The 23,004-nt window shown below is 37.5% G+C and overlaps 1 protein-coding gene across 1 annotated transcript in view; it reads right to left on the bottom strand.

Moving 5' to 3' along the window:
- The window catches only part of me1 (malic enzyme 1, NADP(+)-dependent, cytosolic), a 165,907-nt gene that overhangs the window by 85,101 nt on the left and 57,802 nt on the right, over positions 1–23,004 (bottom strand). Inside the window, exons 4-5 of the mRNA XM_002938454.3 lie at positions 17,011–17,086; positions 16,107–16,268 (exon numbers count right to left, since the gene is read on the bottom strand). Coding sequence (XP_002938500.1) covers positions 16,107–16,268; positions 17,011–17,086 — 238 coding nt within the window. The remainder of the gene's footprint in view (positions 1–16,106; positions 16,269–17,010; positions 17,087–23,004) is intronic.

The following is a 23,004-nucleotide window of genomic DNA, read 5'->3' as shown; positions in this document are numbered from 1 at the left end:
TTCAATACAAGAGATGTGGACAGGATACTTTTTACAGAAACCCCTCTCGATGTTGCTGTGAGTAAATCAACTATAGACATTTATCATGAGATCTTGCACCTTAGAAAGCGGGAACTTGATCTACAATTGCATGGTATATACTTATCCAATTACCACAGACAAAGACTTATCCCAAGAGGATTCAGAATCAATAATATACCCACCATAGGCCGCAATAATTCAGAATTCTGCAGCAAAGGGTGCGGTATCCTTAACCATTGTTCGTTTGACCTACTCCTCCTAGTTGTGGAACAGGTTGGGAAGGAACTTTCCATAGTCAGGGATGACTTAAAGCAATTAGAAACACAATATAACGACCTATTGAAAACTGACAATACTACCGACTGGTTAAACAAGTTACAACTCAGTGTTGATAAGTATAAACAGGACCTGACTAACTTTAAACAAAATAAATTGAAAAAAGTATCAGACGACTATAAACAAAAACGGGTGTACGGGTGGCTACTGGGCATTAAGTCAGATATCCGCAACCCCAGACCACTGAGAAGGAAACGATTACCCAAATCACTACAGACAGTCGATAGCTCAGAGCAGTCCACTGACTCTGACAATAGCTCTGCCCCCAAACCTTTTTTAGGGGTTACTTCCCGCTCGAAAATATAATATTTAATCTTAGTAAACATACTATGACAGAAGGTGAGATCTCCCTACTGTCAAAGGGGCTCTCCTTTGTCCCCTCCTCTCAACTCGATACCCTAGACACACTCATCGACATACACAGGTTCCAAAGAAAGCTTAAACTGAAGGAACACTTTAGGAATTCACCCACACAGGAACAGCCTAGATTTAGGGGCAAGAGCACGTTCGAACTTTCTAATGTACCACCCACGGTGCGGACTTTCGGGAAAGTACTGTCATTAGAGGCCAAGCAGGCAGGCACAACAGGCTTGGCACATTACAATTTATCCCCAATTGAACGCCAGGCCATACGTACACTGAGGGAAGACCCTGACCTAGTCATTAGACCTGCAGATAAGGGGGGCTCGATTGTGCTATTGGACTACTCCTACTACAGGGAGGAGCTATTGCGACAACTTTCTGACAAACAGACCTATAGGACACTCCTTGGGGATCCCACCCTCAAATTCAAAGGGGAACTTGACAAGTGTTTGTCTATGGCCCTTAGTGCAGGATGGATTACAAGTAATGTGTATAATTTATTAATTAATGTGTATAATTTATTAATATTATACCAGTCGGTCTCTACATATGTGGACTCTTTCCTACAGCCCCTAGTTAAGGCCATGTGCTCCTACACCCAGGACTCCACGCACGTGATTAATAAGCTGAAGACTTTAGGTAACATTCCTGATGACTGTATTTTAGTGACTATGGACGTAACAAGTCTATATACAAGGACCCTTTTACAAGGACCGTGACGCCTAAGGTTTGCCCTGGGCTAATCTGTACATGTGGCTGCTCTGCCTCTGTGACACTTTCGACATGGTGTTTCGCCAATGCAGAAGGACTGCTTGAGTCCTGCTCACCTCTGGCGGGTTGCCTAGCAACCACTCGTAAGCCGCTCGTATGATTTGGCAGATCAGCGGGACAGTTCGGTAAGTGAATGGGAGCGCTCATATCATATTTTGCTAGCCGTGACCCGAAGCAGTGTGTGTCTCGTAAGGGGCGCAAGGGTACTTGGTGATCTTTGTGCATTTCATAGTGCTCTGAGAATAGCGCTCAGGAGAATGTGCTGTTCGTTTTTATGTACCCTTCGTATTGTTATTTTTGTCTGCCTCGCTAAGGAGGTCATACCAAAGGAGCCCATACTCCTTATTCTGTTTGTCTAATTTATGGTGTATTTCTATATTTTCACATTAAAATTGTACGTTTTTAGTTGCTTAGCAACCACTTTTGGCGCCCTTTTGGGCTTAAATAGCGTTCACTGTGCACTACATTACTGTTGTCCCTGATGAAAGTTCCTGTAGGAGCTGAAACGTCGGACTAATAAAGAACCTCACTACTGATAAAACTTCTTGATGTCTCCAGTGTGAAAAAACTTCCTGTGAGTGCCGTTCCTCCCTGCTGCTTTATATATATATATAAAAACACCCCACAAGGTCCCCGCTCTCCCTTCAGACCTAAGAGTACCTTTGAGCCCCCCAATACCCCGGCGGCCATTAAAACTTTTGGTAAGGTTCTTAATCTAGATACTAAGACATTCACTGATGGGCCTAGATCTTTCCCCAATCTAACACCCGCCGAAAGGCGTGCCATTAGAACACTCAAAGATGATACAGATTTGGTAATTAGGCCAGCGGATAAAGGGGGTGCGATTGTTTTACTTGACTATGCCTACTATAAGCAGGAGATTCTAGGGCAATTGGCGGACGCCCAAACCTATCGACACTTACCTTGTGACCCTACTAGCAAATTTAAAAAGGAATTGGATGGGATTCTCTCTGTTGCTCTACATGCGGGATGGATAGATAATGACACTTTTCAATTTATGACCAATGACTATCCACGCACTCCTATTATTTATACACTTCCAAAAATACATAAGTCACTATCAGCACCCCCAGGCAGACCCATCATCTCTGCTGTAGGATCTTTATACCAACCTATATCCACTTTCGTTGACTATTTTTTACAACCCCTAGTGAAATCCATGCCTTCCTACACTCAGGATTCCACTCATGTGATCCTAAGATTGAGGGAATTGGGGGAAATCCCACCTGACTGTATTCTAGTTACTATGGATGTAAAAAGCCTATATACAGTCATACCACATGATATGGGTATTATGGCCTCTAGAAAGGCACTTCTGACCAATACCTCTTTAGGGGTTCCGGTAGAATTTTTGCTACAATTACTCGAACTCACTCTCACAAGGAACTTTTTCCGGTTCGAGAATTCCTACTTTCTCCAGATAGCGGGTACGGCCATGGGTAGTGCCCTTGCTCCATCATATGCAAACTTGTTTATGTTACAGTTCGAAACTGAACACATTGTCCCCTTGTTAGGGGATTCGATACTGGTATACTTTCGTTACATTGACGATTTGTTCCTAATTTGGACAAAAGGGGTTGAGAGTTTACTCTCCTTTCACCAACATCTAAATATGCTGGATAGCCCGGTAAAATTTACCCTTAACCACCATACTGACAATATTGATTTCCTTGACCTGAATATTTTTAGGGATCACTGTCACCTAGGTACTAGGCTGTTTCGTAAAACTACGGACCGTAACTCCATCTTGCATGCCTCTAGTGATCACCCTCCAGCCACCATTAGGGGGATCCCCTATTCTCAATTTTTACGCACCATAAGGAACAATAGTAGACCAGAGACTGCTGTGGAACAATTAAGAGACATGTTCTCTAGGTTCCTTGAACGTGGATACCCTGAAGATATTCTGGAACAACAGCTACAGAGGGCTCTGCAACACACACAAGGTGAGCTTCTGGTGAAACAAAAAGAGATGGCAGTAGACCCACCATTGATTTTTACCACGACCTTCTCAGTTGCTTCTGCACAACTTTCTAAGAGTATACATCAACATTGGCCAATTATCAACCAAGATGAATCCCTTTCTTTGTACCTCTCAAATAAGCCACTTATGGGCTACAGGAGAAATAGTAGCCTTAGAGACTTATTGATGCGAACTGACTTTAAGAACTACAAGATGAATCCATCGGATTGGCTATCAACACAGAAAAAAATGGGATGCTATAGATGCCCAGATTGTGTTACATGCCGCTGTCTCCTCTCTGGCCCTGATTTCCCTCACCCTCATACCGGCAAGAGGATTAAGATCAAACACCGTCTATCTTGTACTTCGAGTTTTGTGGTTTACATAATTACATGCCCATGTGGTTTGTATTACGTGGGCAAAACAGTGAACATGCTGAAGGAAAGAATCGGCAATCATCGCTCCGCGATCAGCAAAGCTCTCAAGGAGGGGACCTCGATTCAACCTGTTGCTAGGCATTTTGCCCAGCAACGGCATCCGCTTCCTACGTTCAAGTGCATGGCAATAGACCAGCAGCTTCCCCTTCAGAGAGGTGGAGACAGAGACTTGGCCCTTCTACGTCGTGAATCCAGATGGATCCACACATTGGACTGTGTGGCCCCCCGGGGCCTTAACGAAACACTACCACTTGGGTGTTTCATTTAAAACTTTATATGTGAACTTCCTCATTGCCCTTTGGGGTGCTCTGGCGTGATATAATATTCATTTGATTTATGACAGCTATATGCTATTGCTTACTATGTGTTTACCCTACCCCCTTCATATTGTACTAGTGTTTTCTTTGGCCTGCCTCCCTTGTCTCCCCCTTTTTGTTTTATTGATTTCGTTACTTCTACATCTGGTACTATTTTGCACACACACTTGAGCTCTACTGAATGGCTGGACATACTGTACTTGACCCGACTACCACCTTTTTTTCTCTCTTAAATTCTTTATTTCCTCATGCAGATTCTTCTATGCTTATCTAGGACGCTCCCCTATTGGCCCCCACGGAACACTCCATCCCCTTGCGTAAGGGGGTCCTCTCATAATGTGCCACTATAGTGCTAGCCAGGCAGTGGTTGGCCTTTACCCCAGCGGCTTAAAACTTTTTAACTTTATGGCAGGAGCACTCTGTGCTACCGATAAGCCTAGTACTGAGTGTCTCCTGCTGACTCGCATATTGAGCCCAATGATAGCACTGCAAATAGGGCAGAATGGTGCCGCCGCCTTCCTTGGTTGCTAGGCAACGCGTCTGACTCGGCGCGCCTGCAAACCTGACTATTCCCGTGCGTGCGGGGTTCACTTGTGGCACAGAGGATTATTGGGGATTGGGGAACCAGGAGCTGTCCACCGTCTGCCTTTATCTCTCTTCCCCTGCTTATTCTGGTGGTAAGTTCGATTAAGTTAAACAGTATTTGGAGGGACTCGATACGTTTATGCCATGTAGCAGTCTCTAGCCAGGAAGCTGTGCAATACTTTCCCTCTATTTGTCTTTTGTCTTATGTGTTTACCTCATCTCCCCCTTGTTCTCTTTTCTTCCCTGGTGGTGTGTTTATGTTTTTTTATATTTTTTGGAGATTCCACACAACTCGGTGGTTGCCTAGCAACGGAGTTTTGGCGCCATCTTGTACCTTTAAAACTGTTTGTACATTCACAGTGCTGTTCTCCCTGATGAAAGTTCCAGTTTGGAACTGAAACGTCGGACGAATAAAAAACCATGCTTCATCACTTGGTTTGAAAGCTTTATTTATTTTCTTTTGATTGATCTAAAGTCCTGTGAGTGCTGGCTCCTTCTGCAGTATTTTGTATTCTTTTGTTTGCATTAGCACCCGGGCATTCGACTCGTTGTAAGTGGAGTGCTACCTTTTGTTGGATTATATATATATATATATATATATATATACAGTCCCAAAATCGACACTCACCAAAGCAAAAAATATAAACCGGGTGCTAACCACAAATTAGCATATCCTCCTTCAGAAAGCACTCACGGTATTAAGAAAAAAGAAAATATTTATTTACACAAAAATGTCTACGCGTTTCGATCCATATAGGATCGTCATCAGGACAAAGACAGGAAGTGAGGTGCGTGTTTAAATGTAGATGCTATCCAATCAGTGTATCCGTGTAAGTAAACTAGTGTTAACCCATTATGTGCTCATAAGAAAACCACGGTGTGTCACTGTTGTGACCAGTAAATAAGTCTATTTAAATATAAAAAACTCCTCAATGTGTAACCAACATATCTATTTCATTTAAAACAATCAATAAGTGTTTATATCATTATTATAGATATATGTGTACATCCTTTTTATAAATATGTCCCCACTAAAAAGTGAAATAAAAAAACATATTCAGAAAGTATTCAAATTAACCTCAAATTAATAGAAATGTTAGTGCACAGAAATACTTAATATATAATATCACTAAGATCAAAACTAAATATGGCAAACAATGTGTTAAAAAGCCATCCCATAACAGAGTGGCATATAAGACTCACGTGTTAAAATGTGGTTTAAAACACATGAAAAAGATTTTTTAAGACATATAACGTTAAAACCATAAATTAAAAAGGAGACCGGTATTATGGGACCCAAAATTGTCACTTAAGGCTCAATACATCACTTAACAGTCCCATTTCACAACTTATCATTATACTGCAGGACCTATAAGTGTATAGCACCTAACCACCTCCCTTTATTTAGTTATAAAGGCATGGGCAGCACATTATCAAACGTGTCAGGCCCTATTACTGTCTAGCAATTCACAAGGACAAGAAAATAGAGAAGCACATTGAGTGCCTTCTCCCCAAAAAAAATAATAAGTCAATACCCATTGCTGTAATATATAGGTATTCAAGACCTGATTTACCCTAGACCGTGTAGTATCCCTAATAAACATCATATATCAATATCCATTGTTATAATGTGTAGATGTTTAAGACTTAATTTGCCCCAGACAATGTAATATCCCTAATAAGCAACATAATGAAATAGAACAGTAATAATCCCATTCAATTACAAACTCTCACGTATTATCAAGTCTTAAGAACAAATATAAACTCAATTATCTCATAAGAAGCAGGAGAGTGAAAACATCTCATTTAAACCACGTGGGGCAATGGTATCCAATCTTCGAATCCATTGGGCTTCTCTCTGTAATAAAAGTTTGGATCTATCACCCCCACGTATCAAGGGAGGGATGTGATCAATCAACATCACTCGCAACATTGGCAATGAGTGTTTATGCTGCACAAAATGTCTTGCCAAAGGGCTATCAGAGTTTCCAGACGCCAGGGCTGCACGAATCACAGACCTATGGTTGTTCATCCGTGTGCGGAACATGGTAATACATTTTCCTATGTAATAAAGGCCACAAGGGCACATAATACAGTATATAACGTATTCAGATGTACAGCAAAGCCTGTATCGGATAGTAAACCTCTTCCCAGTATGTGGGTGGGCAAACGTGGGCCCTGTGATCAAGCATCCGCAGGTCTTACAATTGCCACATCTAAAGCATCCAAGTTTACCCATCCTCAGCCAAGTACCTGGCAATTCAGATCTCAAGTCAGTTACCATAAGCATGTCTCTTAAAGATCGCCCCCGTCGATGGGCACACACAGGAGGTGGCATTTGGGTAAAAGGTAAACTGGAATCCAGTTGAAGAATAGGCCAGTTTCTCTTAATAATCCTATTGACATCTTGACTTATAGGGGTAAAATCACTTACAAAGACCATACGATCTGTGTGAATGTCTGTCCGTTTAGCTTTGGAGGTTTGACCCACAGCATTCTCCTTTGCTTTCTCCAGTTCAGCATTCAGAAACCCCATAGAATAGCCCCTTTCAATAAAGCGATCCCGCATTTCATTGGCTTGTTGCAACGCAGTAACAAGGTCTGTATTAATTCTAAACACTCTTAAAAATTGCGTGTATGGAATGGATCTAGTCACAGCAGGTGGATGAAAGCTGTGTGCATGAAGAACAGTGTTCCGATCTGTACTCTTACGGAACAATGTGGTCCCAATTCCACTGGTTGAGCGGAAAATCCTAACATCTAAGAAGTCAATGACCTCCTTATCACAATTTAAGGTGAATTTCACTGGAGTAGGTAAATCATTAAGACCGGCAACAAATGATTCAACTCCAATGTGGCTCCCACGCCAAATAATAAAAATATCATCGATATATCGCAAGTACAAAAACAAATTATCCGCATAGTTAGGATAGGAAAAATGTACTTGCACTCAAATGAGTCCATATATAAATTTGCGTATGAGGGAGCCACATTAGAGCCCATCGCCGTGCCGGTCTTCTGTAGATAAAATGTCTGTTCGAATCTAAAGTAATTACAGGTCAAAACCAACTGTAATAAGGAACAAATGAACTCAATAGGTGGAGCCCCCATATGTCCCTTCACAAGTGCCTGCCTACATGCAGCGATCCCCTCATCTAGGGGGATGATAGTATATAAGTTACGCACATCAAGTGTCACAAATAAAGTGTCAGTTGGCAAAGTACCACACCCCCGCAGAATGTCCAATAGCGCTGAAGTATCAGGCAAGTAGGATCTCATATGGGCACATAAAGGTTGCAAGAAACTATCAATGTACAGAGCCACATTCGAAAAAAGAGACTCTCTGGCTGATATTATAGGGCGACCAGGAGGGGACAGAGGATCCTTATGCGCTTTAGGAAGCGTATAAATGATGGGACACTTCGGGAACTGTGTCGTTAGAAATCCACGACATGTTTCATTAATCCACCCAGCTGCCATAGCCTGCTCTAATACTGTGTCCAACTTCAACTTAAAACTTAAAGTAGGATCACCCATCAATTTTTCATACACTGAAGGGTCAGAAAGTTGTTGTAATAATTCACGCCTATAGTACATTAAGTCCAGGAGTACAATTGCACCCCCCTTGTCAGCCGGGCGTATTATAAGTTGCTTGTCATTGCGCAACGTATTAATTGCCTCCCTCTCCTGTTTATTTAAATTTGAAAAAAAATTTTTAGAATTCCCAAGTGATTCATTACATTCCATTTGTACCTTCTTAGTAAATGTTCTGATCGAAATAGCTGTATTAGGGGGGTCAAAAGTGCTTATTGGGCGAAACTTCTCTCTCTGTGTGTTTGTTTGTTCTTTAAAATGATCCTTAAGCTTTAATTTGCGCTGAAATTTAAATAAATCAACCTCTAGATTGAAAGAATCATTCCTAATTACAGGTATAAATGACAAACCACGTGAGAGAAGCGAAAATTCACCCATTGTTAAAACATGTTGGCTTAAATTAAATATCACAGTATCGGTTTCTTGGGGGGTCTGCCTCTCCGGTTTACCACCCCCACGCCGGGTATGCTTTCTTTTCCTTTGTTTGTTCCTAAAAAACGAGTCTGAGTGTGGGTAGTTAATCCAACCCCTTCCTGTGTAGTACTCAAAGTGGCCGTGCAAATACCCTCCGTGTCAGATGAAGGGGAATCACCAGAGCTATCAATGGTGGAGAGATCCCTCTCCTTCCTAAAATAGCGTCTGGTTTTCCTAACACCTTCACTCCTCCCAGTTAACCAACCATAAACTCTCCGGTCTTTATAGTCCTGATCCACTTTAATCACCTTAGCCTGTTTAAATGATATAAGATCTTGCTTATATATATATATATAAATATAAATACAGGTATAGGACCCATTATCCAGAATGCTCGGGACCAAGGGTATTATGGATAAGGGGTCTTTCCGTAATTTGGATCTCCATACCTTTACTAAAAAAATCAATAACACATTAATTAAATCCAATATAATTGTTTTGCATCCAATATGGATTAATTATATCTTAGTTTGGATCAATTACAAGGTACTGTTTTGTTATTAAAGAGAAAATCAGTTTTAAAATTCTGAATAATTTGATTAAAATGGAGTCTATGGGAGATGGGTTTTCCGTAATTCGGAGCTTTCTGGATTACGGGTTTCTGGATAAGGGATCCCATACCTGTATATATTCAATATATTCAGCTTTTCAATTATGTGGTAAAAATAAAATAAAATTTACTTTGTGGTTTCCATTTTTGGATTTCTAGATTTTTGCATTTAAAGGAGAGTTAAAGTCTAGAATTTAAAACCAGGGTGTGTAAAATTACCCATGGAGCTAAAGGTGCAATCTTGTGTAAAAAAGATATATATTAAGATATATATATTTAAATTGACAAGAATGTATGGTGCTTACATGTACAAACTATAATAATGCACTGCTTTTTATTTTATATGTTGGAGTCTAATCCCCTGTTATTTGTGCTTCATAGTACCAATGCAGTTCTGGAAATGAGTAAAGCTGGAATATTTCCAGCCTGTGGCAAATTTTCATGGTTTCCACTCTACTTTCTATTCTCTTACTTTAAGTGATTTTATGGGCTTTGCCAAATGATACCTCAAGTCTACTAAAAAATCAATAAAACATTAATTAATTAAAGATAATTGTTTTGCATCCAATAGGGTTTAATTATATCTTAGTTGTGATCAATTACAAGGTACTGTTTTGTTATTAAAGAGAAAAAGGAAATCAGTTTTAAAATTCTGAATAATTTGATTAAAATGGAGTCTATGGGAGATGGGCTTTCCGTAATTCGGAGCTTTCTGGATAATTTAAAATCAGGGTATGTAAAATTACCCATGGAACTAAAGATGCAATCTTGTGTAAAAAACATATATATTAAGATAGAATATGATCAGAAATGTTGTGTTTTCCATCTGAGATTAGTGTGCCATCCCAGAAGTTCAGCAGTCCTATCAGAGTAATGTTCCTTAATAAAAGTTCTTCATACCAGCTCCCCATCTTCAGGTCAACTTTTCACGTTGCAAGGTATATCATTTCATGTACAGTGTTTTTTGTTTTTTTTTTTTAATAAATTTTACATTTTATTTGATTTTAACAAAAATGTTCCAAGCATTGCAAATTTACTTGAAGGGCAATATAGAAACTTGTGTACCGGGTTACAGAACCATAAATAATAAAACAATACCAGCTTATACATAGGAGAAACAAAAAAGAAGAAAGGGATGAGAACAGTAATACTCAGGAAAGCATACACAATTATACACATTGCCCTTAGCCTAATGCAGTAATCCCCAACCTTTCTTACTCGTGAGCCATAGCCAAATGTAAAAAGACTTGGAGAGCAACACAAGCATCATAAAAGTTCAGGGAGGTGCCAAATTAGGGCTAAGATTGGCTATTAGGTAGTCTCTATGCACACTGTCAGCTTACAGGAGGCTTTATTTGGTAGTAAATCTTGTTTTTATTCAACCAAAACTTGCCCCCAAGTCAGGAATTCAAAAATAACTATCTGGTTTGGGGGCACTGAGAGCAACATCCAAGGGGTTGGTGACCAACATGTTGCTCATGAGCCACTGGTTGGGGATCACTGGCCTAATGCATATTTCATTACAGGTGATACTGTGTCTCTTGCTATACAGGTCCACCCACAGGGGGTGGGTTTTTTGTGAAATAAAAAAGTCCCATTTTGACCATATTTTTTGTTGGGGGACTGTCCCTCTGTATCTTGCGAACATCTCTTCCATCAGTTTAGTTTACTGTAGATGAGAGATTACTTCGTTTATCGTTGGAGGTTCTATTGATTTCCAATTAGAATTGATTGAGAGTCTGACAGCTGTGTATATGTAGCTCAAAAACTGTTGTTCAAAATGTGGGATGTGTGCAGTGGGCAGGCCCAAAAGGACGTTAGTGATGTCATTAGGTATCTCCCAAAGGAAGATCTTAGTGATCATATTCTTAATAATCTTCCAAAATTCGGCTCATTTTGGGCATTGCCACACGATATGAGAGAGGGTTCCCTCTTGTCCAATTGCCCTTACTCTTGTCACTCTGGTGCCATTGCCCCAAATTTTTTATCTCACATGTCTGAGATAGAATACAGTTTGAGATAGGAGAGTAAAGTGGATTTACTGTTTCCTCTAGACAGGCTCCAAATAGTAGCAATATTGGTGCGTCTTCCAGGGATAATACAAATATACTGCTAGGTACATATTACCTGGTATGGGCACAACTATAGTAATAGAAGACTGAACTTCACCTTGGGCACAAGAACTCTCTGTGTTTACAGGTTGCAATGACATGTTCCAGTATTGTAAATGGGTGGGGGGTTTATATTTGACAATCGACCTCACATTACCATCATAACTGTTTTATGTTGCTGTTTAACCTCAGTCATATACCACTCTGAATTGCTTACGCACATCTTTATATACACATCTTCATTTACATAGTACATGTGATTATGTGCATAACACTTACTTATGTAATGGTTACAAAAAAAAAAAAAAAGATGTCTCCACAGTGAATAAGTATGATAAGTAGGCCATCACTATTCCACCACTCACTTTTAAATAACATCACATAAGAAAAATCATACCCTCTTATTCCCACAAACTAGAATATCAATTTCTTGATTTCATTCTAAACACTGATAACAAGGAAGATAAGAAAATATTAACAGTGATGAAATGTAAACCACATTTCACACTGAAGAGACATTTAGAACACTTGTTCTCCCACACTTAACTTTTTATCTGATTCAATCGTTTGTACTGTTTTGATTTCACTTTCCAGTTTTTAGATTAAAAACCATTAAACACGGTTGCCTGCCTCGGCTGACTACCATCAATTTGTGTTTTTCAATATCCATTTTATATTTTTCATATTGCAATAAGGTATACCTGTTGTAGACATGTCTGTTTATGTCATCTCATGGCCTTCCTTTCAGATGTTATTGCAGCAGTAGTGGAATTTTGCTTCATGGAAAATTTTGCAAAACTACATAATTTTGCCAACATGAATTGGAGCCAATAGGAAGGTGAAATTACATTGTGCTTTAGACATTTTTAGCTTTGCTAACATAATGTACTGCCCTACATTGTTAAAGAAGCTCTCTTCCACTATGCTACAACTGCTCTTTATAGAAAAAAGGCTTCCATGGATGATGTGGAAGGCATGGGGTGAAACATAATGACATCTGCACATATTGCTTAACAGACCACATTTTTGCCCACCCAAACAGGCCACATGGAGAAATTCTAGCATGGACTGCAAAACAATTTGCTGCTGGAGAAACCATGATTTCCCTGCACAATTCTACTGGGTGAAAAAGCTTCATTTATACCTAGTCCTGGGTTACATTTTAAACAGGGTTCTATTGGTAATTTGTATGTTCTTTCTGGCCCAGTAGAGTTATAATAATTTATGGGCAAACTTGCCAATGTCAACACATACACTCATATCTACATAATCCTTTATGTTTTCTTAAAGGTTTGGCCCATTGGGTGATCCTTTAATTCCCAATTCAATTTGTGGTTTATTTAGTTTGCAATATCCACAGTTGCTAGTGACTAGCATAAACAACACAGAACTTTGGAACGCTGAGAAATAAACTGAAGCCAATCTCACAGTTACAGTATATTACTGAACATCCAGGCAAATATTTACTCTTAATATTTGTGTGCAGTTATGACAAACATTGGACAAACATGGGTGCACAGTCACAAATTTTTGCAAGGAAAAACGATATTTTGTTTTTCATGATTAATGCACTTTACACACATTTTAATTTGTGGGTTTACTGTGCAGGGTACTTAACAAGTCCAGTTGCTTTAGATTTAGTTATACTAGATATCTCATTAGATAGTATGCCTGGGATACAGCATTAAAAAGCTAGTCAGCCAGGGGATCCTATGAACAAGAGCTCCATATACCTACCTTCATAAATACTAAATTAAATACTTGGTAAATGCTGTTATTTGGTACTTCCAAAAGGCACTTGTATTTTCAGTGTCAGACCAGAAATACAAACATTAAAGTACCAAATGTGCTGTGTGTTTTTGACAAACATTCTTACATTTGTTTGTCTACTAGTCTCTTAATACATACATATCATTGGGACATGTGTATATTAAGTAATGATGAGTGAATCTGTCCGGAATATTCGCAAAACTTTGAAAAAATTAATGAAACGGAATTCCAATTTTTCAGCACAAAAAACTTGAATTAAAAAAAAACAAACTCGAGCATTGATAAATCACCTCTTAAATGTTTTCATTATAATTAGTAATGAGCAAAATTTTTCGGCAGGCGTGGTTTTGCATCAAATTTCCACATTTTGCTATTGGAGGATAGTTTCATGAAACAAGCACAAAAATTCACCACACAACAAATAAACTGTGGCATGCATCAAAAATATGATGCGTCAAAAAAAATAGTGAAATGTGAAAAATGACGTGCGCAACAATTTTTTTGACGCATAATTTTTTTTGATGCATGCCACAGTTTTTTTTGTTGTGTGGTGAATTTTTGTGCTTGTTTCATGAAACAATCCTCCAATAGCAAAACGTGGAAATTTGATGCGAATCCACGCCTGCCGAAAAATTTTGCTCATCACTAATTATAACGAAAACATTCAAGGGGTGATTTATCAACGGTCGAGTTAGTTTTTTTTTAATTCAAGTTTTTTGTGCTTAAAAACTGGAATTCGAGTTATGGTTCGAAAACTTGAATGTCTGGTATTTTTGATTTGCAAAAAAATGGAAAATGCAAATGTAAAAATTTGCCATCTAAAAGCTTGCAAATTTCTATAAATGTCAATGGGAATAGTCATAGGCAAAGTCAAGGCATATACTAAGGGGCAGATTTATCAAAACATGAGTTCGAATCCCGAATGGGAAAAATTCGGATTGGAAACGAAAATTTCTGAAGATCGCAAATATCACGAAAATGCTTCCGAAAAAATCGTATTAGTCACGATAATATCGTATTGGCAATCCGAAAGTCACGAAATTTTCGTACCGAATGATTGTAAACAGCTGCAAAACCGTTCTGTTTTTTTTGCGCTAAAAATACGAAAAAAAAGTCGTGCAAGATACAAAAAAGTCGCGCACGGTACGAAAAAGTCACGCATTGTATGAAAAAGTCACGGAAAATACGATTGGACCGATCGAGCAAACGGTTGGAGCGTGGATAAGTAAATGTGCCCCTAAGACTTTAATTTGTTTTACTTTTTTTTTAGTTTTTAGAGCTTGTAAACTCAAAAAATTTGAGATATTTGTTTTTTATTGAAGCGAGTTTTCATTATTAATAAATAAGCGGTCATTCGATATGTGAGTTTATTCATTTTGGAAAAACAAACTCCAATTCACAAACTCGAAAATTGATAAATAAGCCCATTAATGATAAAGGTTGTTTATGGATAGAGCTTCTTTATGTAAAGATATAGAATTTGGAAAACCGTGACTCATCATGCAAGTTAAAGTGGACCTGTCACCCAGACATAAAAAGCTGTATAATAAAAGCCCTTTTCAAATTAAACATCAAAATCAAAATCATTTTTTTATTACCACATCCATACCTATTATAAAAGCATTTAAAAATCCCAGCTGTCAATCATATATTGCCTGCCCCACCTCTATGCCTTAGGCATAGAGGTGGGGCTGGCAGTTACTTTCACTTTCAATTTAGAACTTCTTAGATGTTGCTGCTCTCCTCACATTCCCCCTCCCTCCTCACCATGTCATTTTGTAACCAGTGCATGGATATGGGTACCAGGTCCCCCCATAATGGCACAGAAACAAGATTTTATCAGAATGCAATGCCTGCTTTGATAACAGTGTCCACAAAATGGCACCTGCCTACTTGCTACAATTGTGAATTCCAAGGCTGAAGAAAATAAGATTCAAATAATTTATATAGTGTAAGTAAAGTTTATTTTGCTTGACAAACACAATAGAAAACAATTTGGAATTATTTCTTAAGGTGACGGGTCCCCTTTAATTAGCTATATAGCAGACAGAGAACAACAGATTTCCTGTCAGTCTTACCATGAAAGAAAAAAACCTAGTCTAAGTCCTCCACTTATGATTGCTGGCTATTAAAAACAATATGAAACCCTTAACCTGGCTGATCGACTTAGCGACTGATCACCATTGTACGGAAATTATTGGGGCAATAATTCGAAGCCCACAAATATATAGCCAGCTTTACACTGAATGGCCAGAGGTCTGGTGCTTTGTATTGCCAGGAAGATCATTTGTTTCCTCTGGTCCTACAATCTGTTCTGTAATAGTTTTAAAATTCTGTTACAAGAATCAAAATAAGAATTCTTTACTAAAGTAGTTTTTTAAGGTCTGTGATCAAAACAAAAAGTTGGAGGAACATAAATATAGCAGGATGGGTATCTGTCTGTGAATTCTGACAGATGTTGTAATGGCAGCTAGCTGGGTTACATATACATGGCACAATAACCTCAATTAAGCTGTCAGTCAATAATGGTAGATACATATATTTTATTGTATTTTTATGTGTTCACAGACCAAAGTATGTCCAGGATAAACAAAAATAAAACAACAAAGGTTTTATACACAATGCTTACTTAAGCATACTAAAAAGAGAGCCATAAAAAGCTAAGGGGACTGGGAAATTATAAGACACAACAATAGAGGATAGAATAACTGAGAATCATAACTCAGATCATAATTTTGGAAAATAGTGTACTGCAGAAATAAATAGTGCTGTGTATGTATTATTATTATTTACCTGATTATCAGTGCCCACATCCAGCATTACGGGGAGACACTCTTGGGGTTGTACTCCGCCACAAGCAGTATAAAGAGCCAATTTACCAACTGGGATCCCCATGCCATAGCTTCCAAGATCTCCTAGACCAAGAATCCGCTCTCCATCTGTTACCACAACAGCCTTTAAAATAAGACAAGAGAGAAAACACTCCTAGGTATGTCTTATACATATTGATTGACCTTTAAATATAAAAATCCTATTGCAATAAATCAACATCTATGATAAGGGACTGCTGCTTTATTCTACAAACTTAGCGTTTGTTAAGACATAAAATGGGTAGTTCACCTTTAAATTAAGTTTTACTATGTTAGTAAATGCTCTGTTCTTAGCAACTTTTAAATTGGTCTTAATTTGAATTTTTCCGCCTCCTCTTCTGCCTCTTTCCAGAAGGGAGTCACTGAACATGACAGCCAAAAATATTGCTTTCTAAGACTACAAGTATATTCTTATTGTTACTTCCTATAACTTATCTTTCTATTCAGATTCTTTCCTGTTCATCTTTCAGTCTCTCATTTAAACCACTGCCAGACTGCTAGAGTAAATTGGACTCTAGCAACCAAATTACACAATAAAAATCACTTTTCTGTTGTTACTCCCTGCGTGAATGTTAATTGCTGTGGCATTTATAATACAATTGGACATACCAGTGACACATTGGGGCATTACAGTTTATCAGTGATGCTCAGTTGAAGACCTCGGAATAAAGGACTGTTATATTGGACACTAAAATGTTTTTAACGTATCTTGAGATACAAGATTTGTACCACAGTGGAAGACATATTAGAATTTTACATGTAAGTGCTGCATCTCTCAATACATGTCTTTTGCTTGGACTTGCAGGACTGGTCCTAGTATACTGTACCTTAATATTATCTTCAGGCCATGATTTCATTACTGTAGAAATGTGACCACGATCGTGAATGGTAATAAAAAGACCTCTGTAATCAAAACACAAATATACAATATTAGTGCACACATGAAAATAGAAATGTGTATTGTCTACAGAAATCTTCTGCAAAAGTAATAACTTTTTTTGTTATTTAGGGCGTACATTCTTTGCAGTAATACTAGCCAAATTAAATCCTAAAGATGATTAAAGAATAAGTAAACCTTTTTTTTTCTATCAGTAAACTTACTCTAAAGAGCCTCCAGAATTACCTATCTTTGTCCCAGCATTCTCTCTGACCTGGTTTCTCAGTTAGAAGTTGATCGTTTCCTTTGCTTCATTGTGCAGAGTGAAGCCCCGCCCCCACTTCATGTTCAGTTCTCTCTTCAATTTGACTACCTGTAGTTGACCTGGAGAGCCTTCTGGGCATGCCTGGAGGCAGCAGGAGCCAGTCTGTGCATTAGCAGGGTTTTTTTTGATGAGAGACCTCAACAGGAAGTGGGGGTGGGGCTTCACTCTGCACAAGGAAGCAAAGGAAACGATCAACTTCTAACTGAGGAACCAGGTCAGAGAGAATGCTGGGACAAAGGTAGGTAATTCTGGAGGCTGTTTAGAGTAATTTTACTGATAGAAAAAAAAGGTTTACTTATTCTTTAAACCTTCACCTTAAAGATACCTAACACTCTTAAACATATTGTTTATATAAATATAACATAAATATCAGCAAAGAAATGCATACAAGGTCTACTACGAATGTAGACAGATACAGTGTCACTTAAAGTGTCACCTTTAATAGAGAACTAAAGCATAATTAAAAAAGTAGGGCAGAAATGTTGTACATTATGCTTTGGCCTTTTATACCAGCCCAAGGCAACCACAGCCCTTTAGCAATGAAGATCTGTGCCTCAAATGATCCTCCAGTAGCTCCCCATCTTCTTTTCTGCTGATTCCCTGCACATGCTCTGTGCTGTTCTCAGTTACATAAGCTTAGGGACTGACTCACAATATACTATGTGGCATATTTGTTTTTCTATTGTTTTTCTATTGTTTTCTAACTGGTAGATGACCGTTAAAATCTAATTGCTTATTGGTTGCTATGGGCAACATCACTGGTGATGTTGCACGCTATAATATTTATTGAATAAAAATCTCACATTATAAGGCTGATTAGTAAATAACAGATTATTAGTACATGACATTTCTAAAACCAGTGCAATTAGCATCAGCATTTAATAATTAGCTTTTATGACAATGAAACCTCAATTTGTGCTTGATGATTTGCAACAGTCCCTAAGATTTGCTTCTCAACAGCTGCCCAGAGCACACTGAGCATGTGATTGTCACAGACACTTCCAACAGAATACAAGATGAGGAGCTCCTGTGACAATTTTTCAGACCTAGATCATTACTACTATAGTGATACTTAAACTTTAGACTGGTGCAATAAGTTCAGTATCTAAAATATTTCATTTGTAGCCATAATTATTTTAAGTTTAGTTCTCCTTTAAGCCCTAGAGGATGTGAGGTATAGCAGATACACGTTAATGAACAGAAGAGATGAATTACAAAATGAGATGTTTAAAATCATAAATGATACACTGGAGCTGGAACTATCTATCTCCTGATCCATTGAGAGTGCTACTGCTCTGATTATATCAACCAAAAGGCCTATGCATTCATATTCAGCTAGATGCTACCTAGCTAAAAATTGGAAAGGCATGTCCCCTGTATAACAAGAAATCTAGAAAAGGATATGGCGGGATGCAGAAATTAAAAAAACAAGCTTACATACCTAATATATAACAACATCTGTCTATTAAATTTACTAAAATTCTGAGGATTTGAATGGTTAATTACACTAAAATGAACAGAATAGCATGTTCCCAACCCATCCCAGGGCAAGATAATGTCTAATTACACTAGACTACCCTCCCTTGTTCTCTCTCATTTCCCCTCTTGTCTAGGTTTACCCCTTACATGAAAATGTAAACCTAGGCAATTGTTAAAAATAACAGTTTTGCAAAAAAAAGAAGCCTTTATTGTTGTGGAAAAGAACATTAACTTATTTTCAAATGGTTCTATAATGCAATTGTCTAATCAATAAGTAAGTAAGTAAAAAAACAGCTGAACTGTTCTGAACTGAGGGGAAACAGCTTTCACAGGACCTAAAATGCAGATCTCAGCACACAAGCTACATTGGAGTCCTTGGTCATTTTTTTGGTTACTTTTTCATGAAAATATTCACTGTTGGCAAAATGCAGAATTTCTCCGCTAATCTATAATTTAAAGGCAAACAGCAAATTGTATTGGTTGCTATGGGTTGCTTTAGCTGGGCATTGCCAGAATCCACAGATTGCCAGTCCAGACCTGCCATAATCCATATAGTGCATATATTTGACTAGCACAATTACCTGACTATTCATTTTTTTGTTTTCTACAACTGACCATTAATTTGACATTAAATTGTTTACCTGAATGATTAAAAATGTGGAAATATTAGGATGTTGATATGCAAAGGTTTAAATAATGTATTTACTTTAGGCCACATTTTTATAACGAAAGATAGAGCAGTTAAATAATTGTAACAGAGAAATGGTTAAAATGGGAGGTGCTGGTACTTTATAATGCATAGGTTTTCTTGTATCTGACCAGGCCTGGACCAGCAATCTGTGCATTTTGGCAAATGAGAGAGGGACTGTTGTAAGATGTAATAGACATCCACTATTTAGTGGGTTGGTGGGGGGGGGGGGGCTGTGTGGGCCTAAGTGTACTTGAAATGCCAGAGCCTATTTTCAATGCCAGTCCAGACCTGTATCTAACTTGTGCATTCATCTAAAAGTTTTGCTTGCCTTAGTCAAACTGTTTAGTAATCCTGTTACAATTTGCAAATCTAGATGAATTAATAAGGATATTTAGCCATCAAAATAGATAATTAGTGGAATATTTATTAAGAAGCACAGATTATTTTTCATTTGACTCATCATCTCAAACAAGATAAGAACTCAAACATTATCTTGTTTAATCATCATTAGTAAGAATGTAAAGATATACATTTTACACAAAGCAGCAAAGCAAAAAAAGTGATGCAATTTCAGTTGTTTTAGGTCTTTTAATCATGTATTTGCAGTTTTATTTTTGTTTTTTTCTGCTTGTTTGGTGCAAGAGACCACATACAACTCACAGTCAAACCTGACATTTTTTTTCAAACTACTAATAAAAAGAATGTTGATTTCAATGCATAAGTGAAAACTGGCAACCAGGTTGGGGAATGTCTTAATATCAAGCAGCCAAAAAACATGTGCAAGGCACGGAATAGTATTCTATAAACATACTCATTATCCAATATATTGCCAGCATTTAGATTAAGCATTATTGAATGTCTGTTAAGTGAAACTATCATTACATGCATGCCTCCACCAGGGACAAAGATAGAAAATGTATTAATTACTTCCCAGCAAACATAAAATATACTTTCATTTTAGGGAGTAACTGAAAAACAGCCTAGCTCTGCCAATTTCAGGTCTCAGTATAGATTTCTGATGTATTTCTGGTACTATTTTCTTTGCTAATTTTTTTTATAATCATAGTATTTGAAATAGATTGTGACACACACACAAATTTCTTGGAAAGTCTTTTATTAAATCATAATTACCTTCCAGAAATTTTGGATAAGAAATATTTGGTAATAAGATATTAATGGGGTTATGGGGATACTTTCATGTGTATGCTAATGAGCTGAGTGTAGGAAACCTCGCACTACAGTGCTTTTGTTTGGGTGCACAGTATAAAAATGTACGAATAATGTATCGTGTTATAGACACAAGAGAGCGGAACTGGCACACCTATGTAATGGTTAAAAGTTAAATTTTATTAAGCTTAGTTAAAAAACTGGTTTAAAATCACATACAGGGAAAAAGGGAAGGAATTAAGATCAAAAATGACCCTGTGCTTGTTAGATTTAATAGTAACACTGCCGATAGCCTATTTAGGCTTGAAACAGTTACAAATTCCAATGCCTGCAGCAGGTTTTCATTATTATCGGGACCGAAACAAAGTAACAATTTTTGAGGGACACGACTTTGCTACTATACAGGCTACTCTAAACCCGGGCTTGCATATGTTTCGCCACTAGGGGTCAGGATCTAATGACCACAGATTCAAATTCTGATTAAAGGAGTTGCTCAACTTAGTTGACTTTTAGTATGATGTAGAGAGTAATATTGTAAGACAATTTGCAATAGGTCTTCATTTTTTATTTGTGTTTTTTTTTAAATATTTTACTTTTTTTTCAGCAGCTCTTCAGTTTGGAATTTCAGCAGCTATTTGGTTGCTAGGGTACAAATTAACTTAGCAACCAGGGAGTGGTTTAAATGAGAGATCGGCATATGAATAGGAGAGGGCCTGAAGTACTGAAAAGCAATAATAACAATAAAATTGTAGCCCTCACAGATCAACCATTGTTTTTGCTGCTGGGGTCAGTGACCCCCATTTGAAACTGGAACAAAAGTCAAATTCAAAAGTTCCTTAGACTTAGGCATTCAATAAGTTAAAAATTAACAACCCCTTTAAGGAGGGCATTACTGTAGATACTGTCAGTTAAGAGATATTCAGTACATGTATGCACTGCTTTTGTACAGAATATTCCTTAGAATAGTTCAGTCAAATGTTGTTTTGTATTTTTAAACATTGTTAAATTTAAAGGTAAAATTATTGGACCTAAGCACATATTGTAAAGAAGTTACCAAAACAAGCATTACTGCAGTACCTTTATGCTGCAACAAAATCATAAATGTTTACTGGCCCTTATGATTTACAAATAGCATTAAAATGATACAAAACACATTTCTGGCTCTTACAAATGGCTCTTTCTTTTCTTGTATCTGTAGTGTATTACAACAAAAAAATCACTGTAGATGTCAGTTTTAATAATTCTTTTAAAATATGATATAAATGGTAATTCTACAATCCTTTGTCTACAAAACACAACAAAGCTGAAATATATAATTAAAGGTAAGAAAATTTTATGAAGAGCTTACAGACTAATGAGAGTACAGTTGGAGACTATTTTATTGGCCATTATGTATTTTTTATTTACTAAGAAACCTGCTGCAAAAATAATGGGAAAGGTTTATGTAAGGAGATTGGGGGAAATTTGAAGAATGTAATAGGCTTGTGAGGGTACTTCTATATTGTGCTGCTCCTTTTAAGTCATAGGTTGAAGAAGGGCAAAGAGATAACAAAAAAATAATTAGTGATCTTTAGGTCTAGTTCGAAACAAACACAAGACAGTGGTAACAAGGAACTAAGTCATCCTTTTTGTAAATATTTTTGTAAATTGTGAACTAAATATTATTATAAACAAGTCTGTAAACATGACTTGGAAAATAATATATTGCACACCATATTAATAGTGATGAGCGAATCTGTCCTGTTTCGCTTCGCCGAAAAATTTGTGGCTATTATTTTGTCGCGCGACTATTCTTTTTTAACGCTCGCGACAATTTTTGGATGTGCGGCAAATTTTTCCGCTGCAAATTTTTTCATCTGTTTCGCAAAACAATCCGCCAATGACGAAACGTGGAAATTCACCGCGAATCCATGCCTGCCGAAACATTTCGCCCATCACTACATATTAATCATATGCTGGTTTTCCAATTGGTGTGGGCTATGATTACAATGTATGGCATTGGGCTTAATCTAGCCTTTGGCTGACCACAAGTAACTTGAGTGTTCATTCTAAAATGTTTTAAGAAGAATGCTTATGAAAACTATTACATTCAAAACTTTTTAATAATATGCCAGGACCATGACAGACCACGACATAGTGAACACATTCTACGTGAAAATCAAAATGACTTAGCACAGATTTAATTTTTTATTAACAACCCATCCCTCATATCTATGTCTGTTACATCTTGTAAATCCATCATTCTTTGCCTTGCTATATTAATTTTTGAGCCTATAATTCTA

Source organism: Xenopus tropicalis, chromosome 5 (assembly GCF_000004195.4).
Source record: "Xenopus tropicalis strain Nigerian chromosome 5, UCB_Xtro_10.0, whole genome shotgun sequence".
Classification (NCBI taxonomy): domain Eukaryota; kingdom Metazoa; phylum Chordata; class Amphibia; order Anura; family Pipidae; genus Xenopus; species Xenopus tropicalis.
The sequence above is the reverse complement of the archived record's forward strand: the minus strand, read 5'-3'. Positions and strand labels throughout refer to the sequence as shown.